Raw genomic sequence first — 19,433 nt, 5'->3', positions numbered from 1 at the left:
AAATTATTTTCTGCACGTGGACATTGACAGATTGGCAACGAGTCTTCCATGAAATAAAACCCATCGATACTTGCTGCAGACAGATTTAGGAGTACCTGGGGTAATTACTGGGTGTACACCGCTTCGTTTGGGATGTATCACAGAGCCGTAGTTTCGTTGCATTTACAGCCTGCAGCTCTTTTCCTGCCCCAGCTGGAGAGCAGTCTGGAAGCTACAGCTCTTCCTCTGCAGTCTCTACAACTCCACATTTGTACCCTCTTCTTTTAAGGAGGTGGGAGCACAAGTTGGACAGATTTGTTTAGTTTGGTACATATGATCCCTGAATAACTCATGTTGTGACATATATCACTTCATCAGAGACATGTGATCCTTTTTTGGGCCTGAAAACTTTTCCAGTCCTCAGACTGCTGGTATAAAAGACAGCCGTAGTGGTCTCTACCAGGATCCACATTGTGACAGTGCCCAGATCATCGCAACTGCCAGCCCAGGAGAGCGGCCACCCCCAGGCTGGGTCCCCTTCCTCTTGCCCATGCCAGCTGTCCCCCCGTGTGCCCATATTGTCTCATAGGCTGCTTTGGCATCAATCACCTGTGACCACCACAGGCAAAAAGCAAGGAAAGCCATGGTCAGGTAAAGGAGAGGTTTGCTAACAGCTGATGTTCTTCTTTTATTAACAAGTGAGGTTCAGCAACCCAGCCAACACTCAGGTTCATGCATAAATGTAATTCTGTTCCTGCTCCCCCTTGAAAACATGGGGTTTGTGCAGGCTTTACAGGCTGATTATATGGGATTTACTGTGTAACAAGTGTAAACATTTAATTATAAAATAAAAAAGGTTGGATGGCTGCTCGTTTCCTTGCTCACTTGGTGAATTTAAAAGCATCTGGTTTAAAATGGCCCACAATATAACATAAATGCAAACGGAGTGTGATCCAAGTTATTACTAAGCAGGATTTACTCCCTCTAATAAACACATGGATTTACATTATGGCTGAGTGACATCCGCACATGGGAAGCACTCTGCAAAGGGAAAGTGCCCCTGAACTTAATGTTGCTAAAACCCTGATGGTCGATAGAGCCTCAGAGGCTCAGCGACAACCAAGACTACACCATAGCTGCTCCGCCACTGCGTTGGATGGCAGGTGACTGCAAATCCAGCTTGCGCAAACAGTGTTGTATGCAGTGCACACACCGTCTGTCCCAGGCTGGGGCTGAGACAAGGCACCTCTCCCAGCCGGAGAGCCCATCCCCATCCCCAGCTCTCCCAGCATCACCACCAGGCCCCGCTGCAGGGGTTGAGGCCCCTGGCAGCCCCATCTGATGCTGCTGTAACCATTCCCTTATTTAATTTGTGTCTTTGTTCTTTCCCTTAGCTCCAGCTCCTCTTTCCCAGCACTACCTGGTAGACCTCGGCTCCACTGGAGCATTTTCCTGATATGATGACAGATGCACACAGCAGAAACAAGAGGCAGGAGTGCTCCTCTGACCAGAAAATGCTCTGACAGTTCAGTCCCCGTAGCATGGCACAGCATGGGGACTGTGACTGCAACAAAACCCTCCCCTGGTCAGCACTGACTGAAAATTATTATTACAGGAAAGGCTTCTGTCCTTCAATCACACTGTATTATTTATGACCTAATGATTGCCCATTGACTAGCTGGGATTATACGTTTTCTAAGATGTTTATGGGTGAATGAAAGAGCATTAACCTCATTATTGTCATGTCCGTGCTCATCAGAGGCCATTAGTAGCTTCCTCTTGGCTCCCTGTGTTGCTGTGTAGCTATTTGGTGTCATCTGCTGCCTCTCCACCCACCCGCCCCACACGCACCCATGCCTGCATTTGGCTTTGTCTCCTTTCTCAAGCAGATTTAAGGAAATGGGTGAAAATTATTTAGCTCGGGAAGGAATCCAGAAAACCCTTGGGATTAATAATCTGGCGCAATAGCTTTTTTAGCGTGAGGATTTGAGAGTGCTTTCAAATTGCTAAGCAATGGGGCCTCCAAACCTTCTTGCACACCCAGCAGCGCTCCGTCAGATGATGTCTGGCCATTTTCAATTTTTTTCAGCCCCACAACACTCATACGAGCAGGACCACGGGGAACCAAGGGAAAAGCACATCTGGGTTTCTAGGCAGTATGTCTGCAAAGGTGACATGGACCACCCAGCCCTGGCCACTGAGGCGTTAGGGGTGTCCTGCATTAACGCGACCATCGCAGATGTCCCCTTCCTGCTCCAGACCCAGCCTCAACAGGCACCTTTTAGTAGGGAGGATGGCTCAAGCTCTCCATATCAGAGCTCTGTCTGGCATCCTGTGCAGGTGGGACCCAAACGTGGGACACAGCAGCTCATCTCAAACCAGTTTTGGATGGAAAATTCCACTGGAGCTGACTCCAACCTCAGCACCCGCCTCTGCGCAAAAGGCCGGAAGAAGATTTTGCTCCTGGCTAACTATCAGCCCACATGGTAAAAATAATTTCTTTTCTAATAATTAAAATGATGGGCTATAAATGAACGTTTGCTTTGCTGAGCTCTGGGAATTCACAGGGAACATTTTGAGCAAGAAATATTTTTAAAATTAAAAACTCCCTTTCCTCTTCGTTTTCGCCACTGCTCTTATACTCTGTCCCCAGAGATGGCATTGCTCTCTTTCTCCACACTTAATCATAAAAAACAACACCTAAACACAAATATTTTTAGCAAATGCTAATAGCAGTGTCCTTAAATTGAAATTAAAAAAATACTCTTTATCTCACTAGCTCTTGACACACTTCATCTGCTTAAGTTGTTCTGTTTCCTCTACATCCTCCCCCTTACTGTGCTCCTCCACACCTCTTGCCTATCTCTTTCTTTTCACACCCTTTCATTCACATTCCCTGAAATCTGCAGCCATACCTGTTTCTAAACACAAGAAAAGAGAACAAAAAAAAACTTGGCAAAAACCTTGCCCGAATGTTCTCCATTTCCTTTGTGGTTCAAAATACTTAATTCTGAAATAACCAGGCGTCCTTTCCTTTCTCTCAACTGTTAGCAGCTGCTGTACATCTTCTGTGCCACTTCCCAATGTACTTCAAATCCTCCCAGACCCCAGAAGAAAGCAGGCACTTGTACAAAACCAATAATGCATCAATATGTTTTTGGCTGTTGCAGTCTTTATATCTGCACTGCTGGAGATGATTATCTAGCTTTTTTTATCTGTAGATTCAGACCTGTGGAACAAAACCAGGTCCAATAAAATAAGGAAGCAAAGAAAACACAAGCAGACTGGAAAAAGCAATTGAACATGCTATAAATTCAGAATCAGGTGAAAGCTAATTATGGCCACACTCACTAAAAAGATGAGGACACAGGGAGGGAGATAGACTTATTAATTATTTGTGTTATGGTAGCACTTAGAAGCCCCAATCCTTTATCTGGGACTAGCTGTGCTATACATGGCAAACACTTAACGATATCTTTGGGTAATTGCACACAGTTATAAGGAAAATGTGCAAATGCTCTGTTCTTCCACCTTCAGCAGTTTCTGGCCTCTTAATGCTGTTAAAGGAGTCCGAGCTCACCATCAATCTCATTCTGACCAGCTCGTGGGATGGCCTCATGGGTCAAAGAACAAATAATTCAGCATGAGAGCACCCTCTACCCATAACTGGATTGAGCAAACCCCAGCAAACCCCCCAAAGTGGGCATGAGGTACAGCCATCGCCATCCCCATCCCCTGGCGTGGGGGACACAGCTCTCACTATTGCCAACAAGGACGTTTCATCCTCATTGACTCCGTGCAAGTTTGATTGCTTTTCTAATTAAGATACATTTTATGGTAATCTACCAAGCCCCTTAGACTAAATCACTCACTTAATCTGTTGTTAGTGCCCATATGTTTACAGCTTTCCAGCCTGCTGCAGCATATTTGCTTTGCCACGGCGCCGGGGAAGTTTAGTGAGAGATGAGGTGCTGCGCAGGCATTCAGGTGGCGCAGAGCCCTTCCACCCAGCCAGCCTCTGCACGGACGGACAGACAGACAGACAGACAGCCCCGGCACCCGCCGGTTTGGAGAGGAAAGGCACAGCACTGCAGATATGGCACCCCATGCTGATCACCTGCCTCTTCCCCTGTCTCTACAGGAGGGCTCAGCACATCTTTCTCATTTTCCTTTCTTTCCTTCTCACTTTTTTTTCCCCCCTTCAAAATAAGACATTGTACATGACAGGAGAGGAAGGCTGAAGAGTGTCACAGTATCGTTGTGTCTCTGGCCCCACAGCTCACTTACCCAGGAGTTTCGCTGCAGGTTCAAGGGCTCTGAGCAGCCCTTTGGGTGAAGGGTAACAATCACATTTGCAAACTAAGAATCGGCACAGTAAGACCCTCCATCCGCGCTGAATGCTGAATTAAATAAAAACCGAGTAAGCGCTCCACAGTTCTGCTCCTGCTGAACCCACGAGCCTGGGCAGGAGTGTGTCCCCCCAGCCCCAACCTCGCCTGCAGCCCAGAAACACCGAGGGGCCCCTTCCAACATCTTCAGGGCTGGCACTATGCCACCGCACGCCCAGGCGAGGAGCTAAATCTCTCCTTTGGGCCTGCCTAGGCTCTAGCAACCCTGCATCCTGCGTATGGACACACGTGTGCTGTGCTGGCAGGCAGCAGCTTCTCTTCATCTTACATCAGGCTGCCTGCACCAGCTCTAGATGAAGGAGCAGGGACATACTCAATGGGGAGGTAGCTCTTGCCTGTCCCTAATCCACAGCTCTCCTCATGCCCTCCGACATGCCTGCATCCCACTGTGGTGTCTGCACAGGCAGGGCTTAGGCAGGGACCCAGGGACCCCAGTTCTGCTCAGACTAACTGGGCTGAGTCCCCCAGCCCACCACACACAAGCGTGTTGTATTTGCGAGGGTGTACCATGCTACTATTTGAACTGATTTGTGCTCAGTTTGCTGAGGAAAAGAGAACCCAAAGGCAAAATCAGGAACGACCAAACTCTAGGTCAAGTTGCCATTTGCTATCCTACATAGAGGGAAATATTCCCTGAAAAAAATGGTCATACAATTGTACAGGAACTCCTAATCAAGAGTGACATGAAGAATAAAACACCACCTGCCATCACCAGCAGTGACAGGCAGCTGCTATCCAATACCAACACAAATACCTTCCCTTCTGTAGAGCCCCTATTGATCTGAACAGGATTAACAGAAGATTAACTCATTAAGTCTTCCAAGGAGTTGGCTAAAAAAAAGAATATCTGGAATTCAGAAGGAACCAGATATTTAAGAAATCAATTTTTTAAGAGTTTAAAGAATTTCTCTGGGAACTGTTTGAGCCGCTAGAGGAGCAGCCAAAGAGACAGGTCTCAAAGGAAAAAAAAGCTTCCCAGGATCCAGGCACCCCTAAAATAATTTTTCAAACTCCTTTCAAACCCTGATGCACCTGCTAGAAAGGGACAGCGACTCCTCCATCCCACTGGCACAAATCTCACATTTTCAGCCCTGGAGCCTGTGGAACACCATGCTGTGAACCTGTCCCGGCAGCTGCACCGAGCCCTGGTTTGCACATCAACCTGAGGTCATCTTGCAGAGAGGCTGTCACGCTCCCAGGGAGGTGACGGAGGCTGCTCCAAGGTCCAAGAGGCGAGTGGTGGTTGGGGGTACTGGACTGGGGACAAGCTGCCTCCAGACCTGCTACCACCAAGTAGCTGGAGATGAAGGAGCACTACACATTGGAACACTAGGATGGGCAAAAGGCAACAGATGGAAAACCATAATAGTTGAAGACTTTTGTATGTACAAGATGAGGAGCAGGGCAAGTTCTCCTGTCCCCCGAGTTTGTCTCGGCTGTATCCTGCAGAGACAGCATGTAGGGCTCAAGGGATCATTTCTGCTCAGCCACAAGCTGCTCTGCCAAGGGAAAGTCTTGCAGTGATGGACTTAACCACATTATTCACTTTGTGCCTTGCACTCCCTTGGCCGCTGGCGACCTGCCTTGGGGGGCAGGGGTGAGACCTCCCCCTGTGTGCAGTCAAACCAACTATCCCTGGCCACTCTTCCTGCTTCAAAGCTATTAAGATGAGCTCAACTGGCTTCCTTAATAAACCACAGCCCAGCTTTCAGGGCAGTCTGGCACCCCTGCTACGATGAGTTATGTGGCACAGAAAACCCAGGCCTTTAGTTTTGTGGTGTAGGAAGCTGGAATCGTGCTCCTTGGCTCACACTACCCTTCCCCTCCAGATTTACCCAAATCTGCTCTTTTGACCATTGTCCTTCTGCTCACCTGGAGGACACTGCACTGAGCCAGACAACAAGGCTCAGCAAAGTTAGAAATGCTTAACGCTGTCCTCAGACAAGCAGAATTATGCTTAGAAAGTGTGTGTGATGTGCACATGCCCTCCACCCTTAAGGAGAAGAAGACAGTTATTGTCATGTACCACGTTCTCCAACACTGTGCCGAGCACATACCTTCAAGTTATGTAGCTGGTATAAATATGTACGGTCCTTATGAAACAGCAGTCATGTAAAAACCAAAAAGCCACTGAACTGGGTGCCTATTAACTACATTTTCAGGAAGTGAGTGCGTGGGCTTGCCTGTACAATGCCCTGTGCCTGGCTGGCTGCCCGTGGGATGCTGCGCCCCGGCACCAGGGCTTGGGCAGCCACAGCACAGAGCCCAGCAGAGCTCACGAGCCCTCTGCAGAGGGGCACGCCACAAAATACTCCCATCGGCTGCTCTTCAAGCAAGTGCAACTATTCCGTTTTAGGAAAAAAAAAAACAAAACCAAACCAACAAAAAAGGAACAATTAAACTGGTCCAAATGACTAAGCAGTTACTGGCAATCTGAAATTTCTCTCTGGAAGAGTTTAGCTTGGACTGGCAGGCACAACACCCTTACCTTCTCCAGTTACAGTCCTCTAACATCTTATTAAAGTACACTTCATCTATCTATTAGCATACCCTGGAATCATTAGACCCAAATTATTCTGGGTTTAATACTTTGAGTTTCTGAGCAGATATACACTCAAGCATGTTCTCACAGCAGCTCCAGCTTGTGCTACAGCTGGAGTTTTTAAAGACTTTGAAACATCAAAGCAATCGACTCCCATGGATATGATTCAAGTATGAAAGAATCAAAGTGCCAATAAATTAATCAATATAATGCTGCAAATTTAAGTATTTATTAGGTAGTCTGAAAGTATTTCAGCTATACATCTTGTTTTCCTTAGCCATGCTATTACAATCACTGTCTTGTACCGCCTGGAAAGCACACCAGGAGCTATGATGGGGAGAGATAAATAACTGCACCTTGCTGTTATTTACAGGTAACAAAGAGGTCTCCAAGTTAGCTGAGAGCGCTGAGGAATGAGGCTGCTGAGCTGTACAAGGCAGAGGCAGGGAGCAGAAAGTCAGAGCAACAGTCTATTGACCTGTATTAATGATGTTACACTCTGAAAAGCAAGCTATTTTCTTAATTACTTTAAAGGTTTTCTTTATTTCATTAGTACATTTTGATGAGGAGCATGTTGCTGCCAATCTGCCATACTTCAGATTGATCTTTCTAAGGTAATATGCAGTCAGATATTCATACTTCAGCTTGATCAATATTAAATAGCTCTAACTGATTTCTTTTCTATCAAATATTGCTGCATTATTTTGAGGCACCTTTGACTTAAAATGCCAGAAGGAACATGATAAATCAGAATTCCTTTTCCCTTTAATCCTCACTCTCCACGTTTCTGCTGTAAAATGAAGTGCAAAACAAGTTTTCAAAGCAGGCACCCCCCTCTGCAAAGCAAAATACAAACCAAAATTATTTCGACGTATCTAAAACCCATGGAACAGTTGGGCTCAGCACGAGAGTACAAAGAAATCAAACCTCAAACCAATTTTGTAGGCTTCGTGATTCCTGTAAAACCCCACTTCTCCCCCAAACAGTACAGTTACACAAATAAATAGAGATGCATATAACTTACCGGAGCAAATATCACCATACACATTTACAAAAGGATTTATAATCCAACTTGCGTCTCCTGAAATAAAGCAAGGTTTGTCTCATACTAAAAATAAAGGCTCCCAAAAGCTTCTCACAGGAGGGAGAGAGAGAGAGAGGGAGGGAGAGAGGGAGGGAGGGAGGGAAAGGGAGCGAGCGAGCACCAGCTCCTTGCCTCGCTTTTTATGAAGCAAATAAGGAGAGCAAGAAAATCAATGCTGAGAGAAAGTGAGATGATATACCAATCAGGCAGCAGCCTCAGCCTTATTTGCAGAGGGATGGCAAAATGCTCATATTATTAGACAATGACTACACACAGCCTAAGTAGAGAAAGCGAATACTTTCCCCTCGGTGAGAGGCTGATTGCTTTGTTGTGGTGCAGGTACCACCACAGCGGGCTGGGAGATGCAACCCCTTCCTCCCCCACCGCTGATGCAGCATCACTTCAGCCCTTGTGTGTGCTCTATAGGAAAGAAACAGTTCACAATTCTGGGCTAAAGTTGTACTAAGCTTAAAGATGCTCCAAAGCTCTGACGCTTACAGACGGTCAGCAGAGCAGTGCTTCTTCATTGCTGGGTTTGGGGGCTTTTTGGACTCTGTTATATTTTGAGATGCCTTTCACTGCATCTTAGCAAGCTGCCCTGCAGCTACAGCAAGGACCCCATCCAGAAAGGAGAAAAGACCTCGCAGGTCTCCCATACTTTCGTGTGCGCTGAGCTTCTCCTGTGCTCGCACAGGACCAGACCTCTAAAGCGTCTTCCTGGAACTCAAGCTTTTGTCCCTATCTGTGTGTCAGAGAAAACTTATGGGAAACCCACGGGTCCCTCACACCAAAAGGGAAAATTTCTGTGCTATTAATCCACCCAAACAAAATCACTGTGCCCTTGTGTGTGTCGGAAGGAGGAGGAGGAGGTAAGCTCATTGCCTCCAACATACAGGAACCTGCCTGTGAACAGGACACATCGGTGGCAAACGCGTGCCACTTCTCGGGAAAGATGCCACATTTGCTTCCCCCTGGCAGCTGTACAAAGACACAAACCACATGCCCTCTCACTGCAAACCTCCTCACGAGAGGGGTTTCAGGCTGGTCCCGTGTCTCCGCTCAGCACTCAGGACTTCAGCACATTAAGAGCACGAAATGGATCCGCAGATCCCTCTGCGAGGCTCCCGGCTCTGCGCTTACCCTGGGAGCCTCTGGCATCACCAGCCCATCGCCCCAGCACTGTTTGGTGGAACTGAGACTGTGAATCACGCTTTGTGCTATTTATTTATCAGCCCCGGGTTTATCACTGTTTTGCCCTCTTTTCTACATATTTTCAAATACATGTGACTTAATGAATGAGACACAAGGTGAACTTTCTTTTATTTGGAGACAGAAGTTACATGCTGGTACACAGAAACACCTGCTGGGTGACAACAGTTCCCTGAGCAGCAAAACCGGCGCACAATCACTTTTCCCCAGTGGCTTGGGATTTACATTGTGCAAGAAGAGCTGGAATTCACAGGGAAAATCCTGAAGATAAAACCAAGGGAACTGAATTCATCTGATAATTCAATTTATCTGTTCGGGGCTGGCACTTCTAGCACGATCCAGGCACAGAGGTGACTCCAACAGCCCTCCAGGCCCCTTTCCCACGAGCAGGAGCTGCGTTGCCACGCTGGCAGATGTCACCGCTGATGATGTGGTCCTGTGTTTCCAACAGATACAGCCTGATGCTGGCTGATGCTGTAATGAGAAGACATCGTGGTGCTGAGAGAGTTCTCCAGGCTGAAGCACTGCTCTGCTGCTCGCTGTTTTTTAACGTACATGGAAGCATTTGCCAGCTACCGTGCACACTGCCTGAGTCCCAGCCACAAAGATTAAACAACTGGTCTGCAGAGCTGGCTAGCATTTGCCTCCCACTGCACCGTGAGCAGCCCTTTGATGCCTTTATCCATGCAGGAACTGCACTCTGCAGCCACGCTCACACCACAAGGCTGCAATAGTGTCTCGGCATTCACCTGGTTAGTGTTGGCCAACACACCTTCCTCCCCAAGGACAGGGCTCACACATCTCACTCCTCCTTCCTTGCCATCTCTAGAAAAGCCTGAGCAGCCCAGAGAAGGTGTGGAGGAGGTTTTGTAGAAATAACACAGACCCGAAGAGGAACATGAACCAAAAGCCAGTGATGGGCAAAAGCGACCAAGGGCCACACCAAACTTACTACCTACTGCATCAGCACAAGGGGTGATGCTGGTTCTCCCACACCCCTGGGAGAGCTCTTCTCCAGCCTGTGGGTGCCTGGGTTGCTCCCACACATTGGCGGAGGATGGCAGGAGGATGCTCAGCCTGCCTGAGCTCCCCAGCTGATACATCTCATTGCTCCTGGCCTTTTTCATTGCGTTCAGCTCTCCAGCTGGCACTGAAACTCGCTGTATCTCATGGTGACCAGCCTCTTGCTGCAAGGTGTGACAGTAAGTGAAATGCAAACACCTCTCATTTTCATTTTCCAGTGAGATAATTTTATTTTCCCTTCCCACAGCTAACAACTGCTGTTACTTAAACTCACTAAAGTCTTCTGAAAACTTTGAAAAACCTCCATTAAAACAGTTCTGCAGAAGCACCCCTGGGAGCTGCTGTGTCTCAGCTGTCTAAAATATGTGCCCACTTGGGCACCTGTGCAGGGCATGGGGATGCAGGATGCCATTTTAGCCAGAGCACGATGGGCTGCAGCAGGTGATGACCCATCCTGTCGCACAGCTCCTCTGAACACTGCAACACTGACTCCATGGCATAAGGAGATCAAAGCCTGCTTTTTTTTTTTTTCCAAACCAGCAACACATCATGAACGCTGTGGATCAGGTCTAACATTGCTGAAAGTGGCTGTGTTGGTGTTTGCTGACAAGGCAAAACACTTGTCAGGCTGCGGAGGACCCTGCAGCACTGCAGGCTGCTGCTTTTTTCAGCTTTATTAGATTCCTTTCAAAAATTCAACCAAACTACTGGACGGGCACTCAGCATCACCAAGCATAAAACCAGCTGCTGCCAATGCCAGTGCTGTTATGCCATGTTTCTCTCTGGGCTGTATCAGAGCTTTCCACTTTTGATTTTCAGGTCGGGAGTTTCAAAGCAAACTAAAAAGCTTCAGGGGATTTAAGCCCCAAACTCCTTTAGATACTACTGAAAAGCTGTACAGATTTTGTGGCAGATTTCCGCCAGCTTTGCCACATCACTCAGGGTCTGAAGAGATTTAATCCCTGCCTGTGGGAGGTTTCATGGCCAACACAGCTGAAAGGGATGCAGCGACACCAGTAACGGTGAGGGCTGCAGCCTGGGGAGAGACTTCTCCTCCCCGGGTACAGAAGCATCAGGGCAGCACGAGAGGGGATGTTCTTCTGGCTCCCCACCACACTTTGCCATCTCTTCTCCCAGCTCCCAGTCCACCACAGAGTACCTAAAGCCCACATAGTGGGAGCCCAAAAGCACTGGTTACACTCAGACCCTCTCACTGCTGTGTTGCTTCACTCTTAACATACGTGCTTGTGTTACCCTGGGAGCTCTGCTTATGCTCGCATGTGTGCCTGCAGATTTACAGGTGCCTGTAAAATCCCACGCTGCGCATTGGAGATGAAGTTTTATTGGTCTTGCCACAGAGGACCTGAGCTGAAGTTTTCTCAGCATCACAGTCCTCAGTTCTGCCCGAGGCTGCATCGCACCCACACTCTGGGCAAGCTAAAGCAGGAGCAGGCAGCACCACCGCGGGCCCTTTGGAACACGCTACTAAATCTGTGCCCACCCCACATTTGGAGGAGCTAATTAATATCATCAGAGCCTCCATCCCACCTGTGCTGTAGAGGAAACATCAATCAGGGCAGCAGTGGCTGTGCGAGCAGGCTGGAGCCTAGCAGAGGGGCTGCAGCCCCGGCCGGCGAGAGGAGAATCAGCCAGCCTGGAGCTGCTGCTGCAAACAACCCATCAGCCCAGGAAATATTAAGATTTGCCTGTTTGCCAACGGAGATTTTCACATTTCCCTCTCAATCTTTATTTACATTTGGGAAGACAGAAAATTAACGAAGTCTGAGATATATAACTGGAAACCATTTGTTTTTCTTGTGGAAATGGAACGTTTCCTAATGAACCTCCCCTCCCCCTGTGCCATTCGGCTCTGGATGCAAATATTGCTGTGAGTTTATCAATCTGCGGCTTGTTTCACGCAGTTTGCAATGCTAATGAGTAAACCAATTTTGACATATTATGTAAGCCAGTTTCTGAAACAGAGATTCTTGGCAGGCCAAATGTAAACACAGACACCCTCTTGCATCCAATTTAAATGAGCATGTTGCTGAAAGCACTAAGGGCTTGATTCTGTTGACTTATTCCTGATTTACTCCAGTAAAAAAAAAACCCACAAAAAAAACCCCCAACAAAAAGCTACCTTTCAATTCAATTACTAGTGCAGCAGCAATTTGCAAAATGGATCTAATTTTGTACCAGGGAAATGTGCTGGACTAAGCTAATGCAGGGTGGTGACTCGGGCGCTGTACGAGCGTCAGCACAGCACACGGTTGGGAGCATGCGTGCTCTTCCAGATGGAGCTAACGGGGCAGATGACATTCCTCATCCTCCCAAGCCAAATTTAGGTCCAGGTAGTGCCCCGTGGGTTGGATCTCTCCCAGAGGGTGACTCCTTTCAGCCTCCTGGCTCTTCCACCATGATTCTGCAGGAGGACATCGTCTACCTGGGCAGCAGGCAAAGCCCAAGAGATGCACTGGGTGTTTCGAGCCATATCCTGCCTCTGCTGCAGTTATGTGGGGGGTGGTTGGAACCAAGGGCATGAGGGAATATTTGTCTCGGCCTGTGCTGAAGGTCTGCACCACACCAGTGCACGGCCAGATGCCGAGACCCCATGAACCGCTCACTGCCTTGTCCACCTGGCAACTGGTCCCACCACAGACAGTTGGACACCCTGATTAATGGATTATATCCAGGTTTTACAGACTGTGATCTCAGCACCAGAATGACGTGCTGGATGGCACGGGCATTGGCTAGCAGACTGCAATGATGAGCAGCGCACCTTCCAATGACATGGGGACAAGCTGAAGGACGCAAGCTCAGAGTTAGAGGTACGAGAAAGGAGGAGAGATGCATTTTTAAAAGCCTCTGGAAAAAAAAAAAAGGGGCTACCAGAGAGATGAACAGGATTTTATTACAGTGAAGAAGGGCTGGAATCAAATCTTTCATTTGCACTTTCCCCAGTACCATCTGGAGCATTTGCATCTGCCAAAAGCACATCGTGTTTCTGTTGAGCAGCGGTAACAAAGGGGGTAGCAGCATACCTGGAGGTGGCCTTTGCCCTGCTAATGGCTCTGGGCATCTCCAGAGTGGCTTAAAACTAAAGCACAAGTGTGGCGTTGAACTGTGATGTTCCTGCCATGGCAGAGGAAAAGAAAATAAGAGACGTGCTCTGCTGTGAGGTCAGGTGTGCTGCTGTAGAGCATATTTCTTGCACGTGTCAGAGATCCCATCAGGCACTGGAGCTGCAAAACACAACCTCACCCTCAGACCTCTTCACATCATCAGGACCAGGAGATATCATTTATCATACCTGGCTCTTTTACATTATAAAGTTAAAGAGAGGAAGAGGAAGAATACTTTCAGTCTCCAAGCAAAATATCCCATCCTGAGCTTTCAATTATGAGAGCAAGCCTGAGAGCTCTTTCCTTTGTGCTATGTAGCACTTTCAAGCTAGGATCACAAGCAGCCGAAATGCCACACATTTGCTGGCTCATCAAGTTTTACCCTGCAAGTTTGGAAATACACAGCTGCTGAAGTAATTCAAGTTTTTATGGCATAAGAGAAAACTTACTGCTGTCTAGACACAAAAAAGAAAAGGACAGTGCTTGAAAGGAGGGCAGCTGACAAGTAAGCGTCACTTGGGATGCAATGGCAGGGAGCTGAGATGCCTGCACAGCCCCAGCCTGCCGGCCCACACCGCAGCACCACCAAGGAGCTGCAGAGATTGGGAAGATGCTCCACAGACCTGAGGGAACACGCAGGTTCTTGATTGAATGAGTACAAGCCCAGCTCTTTGCTGCTGACAAATACCCCCCACCGCTCACGCTGCCATCCCAGCACAGAGCCTGAGGTGGGAGCAAAGCCCAAAACCAGATCACCACATCAACTCTCACCCCATCCCACGAGGGAGGCGAGGGCAGCGAGTGACCAGCGTACAGACTGCTGCACCCCAGCACCTCCCTCCCTTCCCACAGTTTATCTATGCATGGCACATTACAGTAACAGGCAGGCAAAAGAGTGCTTCATTTCTAACATCTCATTTTTACTGTAATTTTAAATGATTTGGAGTAACTCCTGTGGTTAGAAGTCCAGCTGTTATTGAGGGTGAGTCAAATTGGAAAGCCCTCACAGTCTATCCAAGCATCCCCTGGATTTCTGATGCTCCGAAGAGCGTTACTGCACCCCTTATTCTTAGTGAATGTTTCAACATTAAGTCCTGTTTCTGTATGTCTTAAATACCAGACACCAAAAACATATAAAATAATAATCTGAAGGCCAAATGGGCACAGACTGGATGATGAAAACAGCATGGAATAAAAGAGAATCAGATTAATTTCTATTGTAATTTTTATAGCTATTAACATGAAGAATGAAAAAACCTAATTACTGTCAACTCTAAGTTTTTAGCTACCCAGCCAGCACAGCACTGTTATTAAACTACTGTATAATTGCCTCTTTTACTCTGCTTCCCACAGAAGTTGTGTTATTTCACTCATAGTTGAACTCATAATATTGGCTTCATAACTAATCCTGTCAATCGAAATCCCCGGGGGCTGGTGCAAGGATAAAAATAGCAATGAGTTGTTTCTTCCCTCAGCTCTCTTTCAAAGCCCATTTCTGCAAGCACCGGGGCTGTGGCTCAGCAGCACCACGGACTGTTGCACCCACCGCTGACACATGAACGCTGTTCCTCCAGCTCAAGCAAAGCACAGAGAAGAGGGACGGGTCCTTCCAGCAGGCAATTTGGTCACTCTGCATTGTGTGTCTGTCCCAGACAAGATAAAACCTGTCCATCTGTCCCTCCTGACACAGGCAGCTCAAGACAGACGTTGCATAGCTGAGCCCCACTTCCAAGCCCAGATGCAACTGCTTACCCTGGGACTTTGTGCCAGCACTGAAGCTCAGCTGATACTTGCAAAGCCTGTGGAAGCATGGGGAAAAAAAAAAACCAACAAAACACACGCACAGGTTTCTTCCTTCCCCAAACACCAAGCGCTGGGATAGCATCTTGCACACAAAACCACACCGAGACACCCAACTTCATGTTCAAGCACCAAAGATATCCACTGAGATATCTGTTGGACTCTACGATCTTAAGGGTCTTTTCCAGCCTAAACGATTCTATGAGATGAGCAGTTTGCCTGTGTACTTACTCAGGAGACCGCATAAAGCACCAGATTTTTACCCACCTACATTTTGTAAGCTGCCTGAACCCCTCCTTGCTCCCTGTGTGTTGGATTGATGCTCCTTGCTAACAGCTGGCATGGTCATTCCCTGGAGGAGGCAATGGATTTTCTGCAGAAGACCCAGGCCAGGGCTTCACATGGCAGCACCTCGTCCCTGCCCAGCAGGATGCTCCTCTTGCCCAGGACGTGGCGGGACTAAACTCACTGTTCAGCTCGGGTTTGTGACGAGATGATAGAGCTGAGGGGTGAGGGATGATGGATTTGGCTCACACCCAGACCTACCATCCCTGTCTCTGGAGACAAGAACCCTGTGCCGGGGTTGCTCTCTGGTGGGCACACACAGAAACTGCTGAGAGCTGGTGAGGAACAGAGGAGGAACAACACGCTTCCCAAAGTGGCTTCCCAGAGAGAGGGCCGGGGTGCTCATGCCAGGAGGGAGCCAGCACCAGCGTTCTGCACGGACCTGAGCCAGCTCTGGCGTCATCATGCTTGCCCCTGCCCTGCTCAGCACCGCTGGAGGAGCCCCTCGCTTGGCTGTGACTGATGCCCGACAGCACAAAGCACGCTGGCACACTCGCTGCCCCACTGGGTGCATGGGGACAATCAGGACACTGCTTCAGTTGAGGTGTTCTTCCTCCTGGAAGAGCCACCACACTGCCTATTACAGCCACAGGCAGGTGGTACCACGTGGAGATGTGGTGCTACAACCTTCACCCGTGGTCTGCAGCTGGAGCCATCCTCAGGAGGGACGGCAGCAGTGCCCATCAACCCACGAGTAAGAAAAGCAAAGAAGCCGTTTAAAAATCTGCGCAGAAAAATTGCTCACCCTCTTCTCCACCCCATAGCAAGGAGACACCAGCCGCAGCGCAACACTTTGCAGCCACACAGAAGCCATTGCTTCCCACACAACCCTCACCAGCACTCAAGAGGGATCCCAGGGTTAAAAAAAACCCTCTGTGTGCACTGCGAGAGCAAAAGTGTGCTCAGTGCAACCCTCTGTGGGAACACAGCTCTTCCCTGAGCTGTGGTACTCCTCCCTCCCTCCATCACTTTATTTGCTTTACTGTTTGAGACAAAAGGATAAAAAAACAAATCATGACATTGCCTAGGCTGCCAAGGGGCACCACAAAACCAGGAAAGCTTCCAGCAATCTCACCAGGGATCTCCACATTGGTCTTGCTGGCAAACCAGGAGAGCTCCCAGCAAGGCCAGTCTGGAGAGCCCTGGTGTCCCCAGTGGCTGAGACTCAGCTGCCTCCCAGGAGGTGGTCCTCACAGTGTGCAGCACCAAGACTAGAGGAGGACACCCCTGGAGCCAGCAGGACCTGACAGGCTGCCTTGGCTGACAGCTCTCAGCAGCCCCTCAGATTTAAAATCATCACGGCCTGACGCAGAGCTCGTTTTCTCACCCATGGTGTTTGTGCAAATGAACCTGCAGGCTGATGGATCTCCTCACTCAGAAAGCTCCAGAGAAATGTGTTATAGCCAAAGTGTCCCCTGGTGATGGCTCTGTCCCTGAATTGCCAGGCCCTGGTCAGCAAGCGGAGCCCACAGCCTCCACATCTGTGGCAGACATCGAAAGGATAAAGGAAGGAAGTACCAGGGCTGAGGCATTAGCGTGACTGAGAACTATCCCTGTGTCCAAGTACAGGATGAAAGGAGAAAAGTAAAAGGGCAGACAAGGAAAACTGAAGCTGCCAGACACAGGCGCACCAAAAACTCCTATGGGAACAAGTGTGCTTGGTAGCACAGCATGCAGAGAAGCTCAGAGCACCAGAACAGATAGGGTGGCATGAGCCAGCCTGCCTTTGCTGGAGGTAACAGCATATACCCCCTCTTTGGATGTTCATCCAGGTCCTCAGGGAGAGCATGGCAAAGCAATCACTCTCAAACACAGGCCTTAATATCTAGATGAACGTCCTTTAGGACTGATTCTTCAAAGTCTCAAAACACTGCTGGGGGCTCCTGATCTTCCTCCATCTTCTCCAGACTCTACTTCTCGTGGTGTGTCCATTTGGACTTGTCAACTCTTCATCCTCAAAGAGGGACGAGAGCCCCAGGCTATCCCATGCTCCTCCTGATGTGGCACAACGTGTTTCGATGACTTCCCATCAACCAGCAGCGGATCCTTCTGGAGGAATCTGGAAGAAGAGAGCACAAGCTCATAAGCACTGGGTAAATCAAGGTCAGCCAAAATTTCAAATTTTCACCGTGGTCTATGCATGTAAGAAAATGTGTGCAGGGTCTCACTATTCCCCAAATTTAAGTACTAGAAATGGAAGGGTGAACATATATTTCAACTGACTGATTGGCCAGAGAAAAAAAGGAAAAAAGTGCACTCCTGCTTCAATAACATTGAATCAGCAGTGGAATTTTAGAGGCAAAAACAAAGCAATCATTTTGACACCTACTTTTAATTTAACATAGTTGAATCACTATCAAAAACTTTCCTAGATGGAAGTAATTAAGGAATACAAGGGCTGTTGTGTTTGCAGTTGAGAGGAGCGTTTCCTTTGGCAAATCTTGTTGCCCTGGATGCATCCACCCACCAAAAATTTTCAGCCAGCTGTTAGCCCAAGGCTTGTTCCCAGATGTGGGGCACCCCACTGCTCCAGCAATCAGTCCTCCACTGCTCCATCTCCCTCAGATCTGCAGTCTTTCCCCTGCCACACAATTACATCCGTTATTGGAGCAAAACGCATGCGACAGACATGCCCACGTGCCTGGGTGCAGGGGACAGGAGTTGACTGCATGCACCCATCTCATGATGCAGGACACATTCATCCTATGATGGATGCACTTCTAGTTACACACAAAGAAGTACACGGTCCCATGTGACAAGACCAGGGACCACTGAAGAACCTCCACCTGGAGAAAGAAGCTGGAGGAAGGTAAAAGGTTGGCCATTTGATGAAAAATTGCACCTCTCCAATCAATGCCCAGGTAGATAGTGCAGTGCAAGACCAAGAGGTGGCTATGCCACTGCGCTGGTTATCTGTTTAGTTCTGTCTGAGACACACCAGCCACTGAACGCCGTGATGGTATCTCGTATGGTTCCAACGCTCAGAAAAATCAGTCATGCCCCTGACAGCAAGTAACACAGCTGATGCAAAAAAACCAGGTAACATCTTACCTGAATCATCATCAGCAGGGGTCTTCCAAACATCAGCTTCAGGAAGGTCAGATGGTGAGGTACTGTGTTTCCCCTGTGAACGAAGGGGAATGATGCATCTTCACTGAAAGGGTTATCAAGCACTGGAACAGGCTGCCCAGGGAAGTGGTTGAGTCACCATCCCTGGAGGTATTTAGAAGATGTGTAGCTGTGGTGCTTAGGGACATGGCTTAGGGGTACACATGGCAGCGTTAGGTTAACGGTTGGACTCGATGATCTTAAGGATCTTTTCTAACCTGAATGATTCTACGATTCTATTTTTTAAGTTTTGTGTTAGGCAGCCGCACAAGTGCTTCAGGTGGACCTTCCCTGTGGATCACAGAAGACTGTCCTTGTTCAACCACCAGCGGGTTTCTGTGCAAATCAGCTCATTGTCCTTGGGCTTTTGCACATTTTTGTCTGTGTAAGATTCAAGTGTTTGTTATTATTTCTTGAAAAGAAGAACCCCCATGAGCACTTAGTGGGTTTGCAAGGAAGACATCACTCTTGTACAGTGCATGCAAGCTCTCACCTACTGGGTCTGAATCAGTCATTTCCAGTAAAATATCACACAAAAGTCTGGGTGTCCAGTACATGTTTGTTGAGAATTTATGCAAATTTATTCTTCAAATAATCTTAATAGATAATGCTAAGAGTGAATTTGAGCTGAGACTGTTTGAGATCGAAGGTGTTAGTTAGGTTATCAGACACAGTGGGTGGCATGTTAATGAGTTCATTTCTTAACTAGTGGGTATGAGTGAGAGGTTTGATCTACAACTGAAAGAAAAAACTGAAAGAAAAATGGAACTGAGAGCACAACAGCTATTTCTGAATAGATTTGCATGTGGGCA

General features: G+C 48.1%; 1 protein-coding gene across 2 annotated transcripts in view; it reads right to left on the bottom strand.

Moving 5' to 3' along the window:
* Positions 1 to 19,433, bottom strand: part of SYNPR (synaptoporin) — a 110,832-nt gene that overhangs the window by 37,636 nt on the left and 53,763 nt on the right. Inside the window, exon 1 of one of the 2 annotated variants that reach the window (XM_074913882.1) lies at positions 7,955 to 8,234. The exons of the other annotated variant lie outside the window; for it this stretch is intronic. Within the exon in view, the coding sequence (XP_074769983.1) occupies positions 7,955 to 7,978 (24 nt within the window). The 5' untranslated portion in view covers positions 7,979 to 8,234. Of the gene's footprint in view, positions 1 to 7,954; positions 8,235 to 19,433 lie in introns of those variants that run through there. 2 annotated transcript variants of the gene reach the window in all.

Source organism: Athene noctua, chromosome 10 (genome assembly GCF_965140245.1).
Source record: "Athene noctua chromosome 10, bAthNoc1.hap1.1, whole genome shotgun sequence".
In the NCBI taxonomy this organism is placed as follows: domain Eukaryota; kingdom Metazoa; phylum Chordata; class Aves; order Strigiformes; family Strigidae; genus Athene; species Athene noctua.
This window is presented reverse-complemented; position numbering and strand designations above follow the sequence as displayed.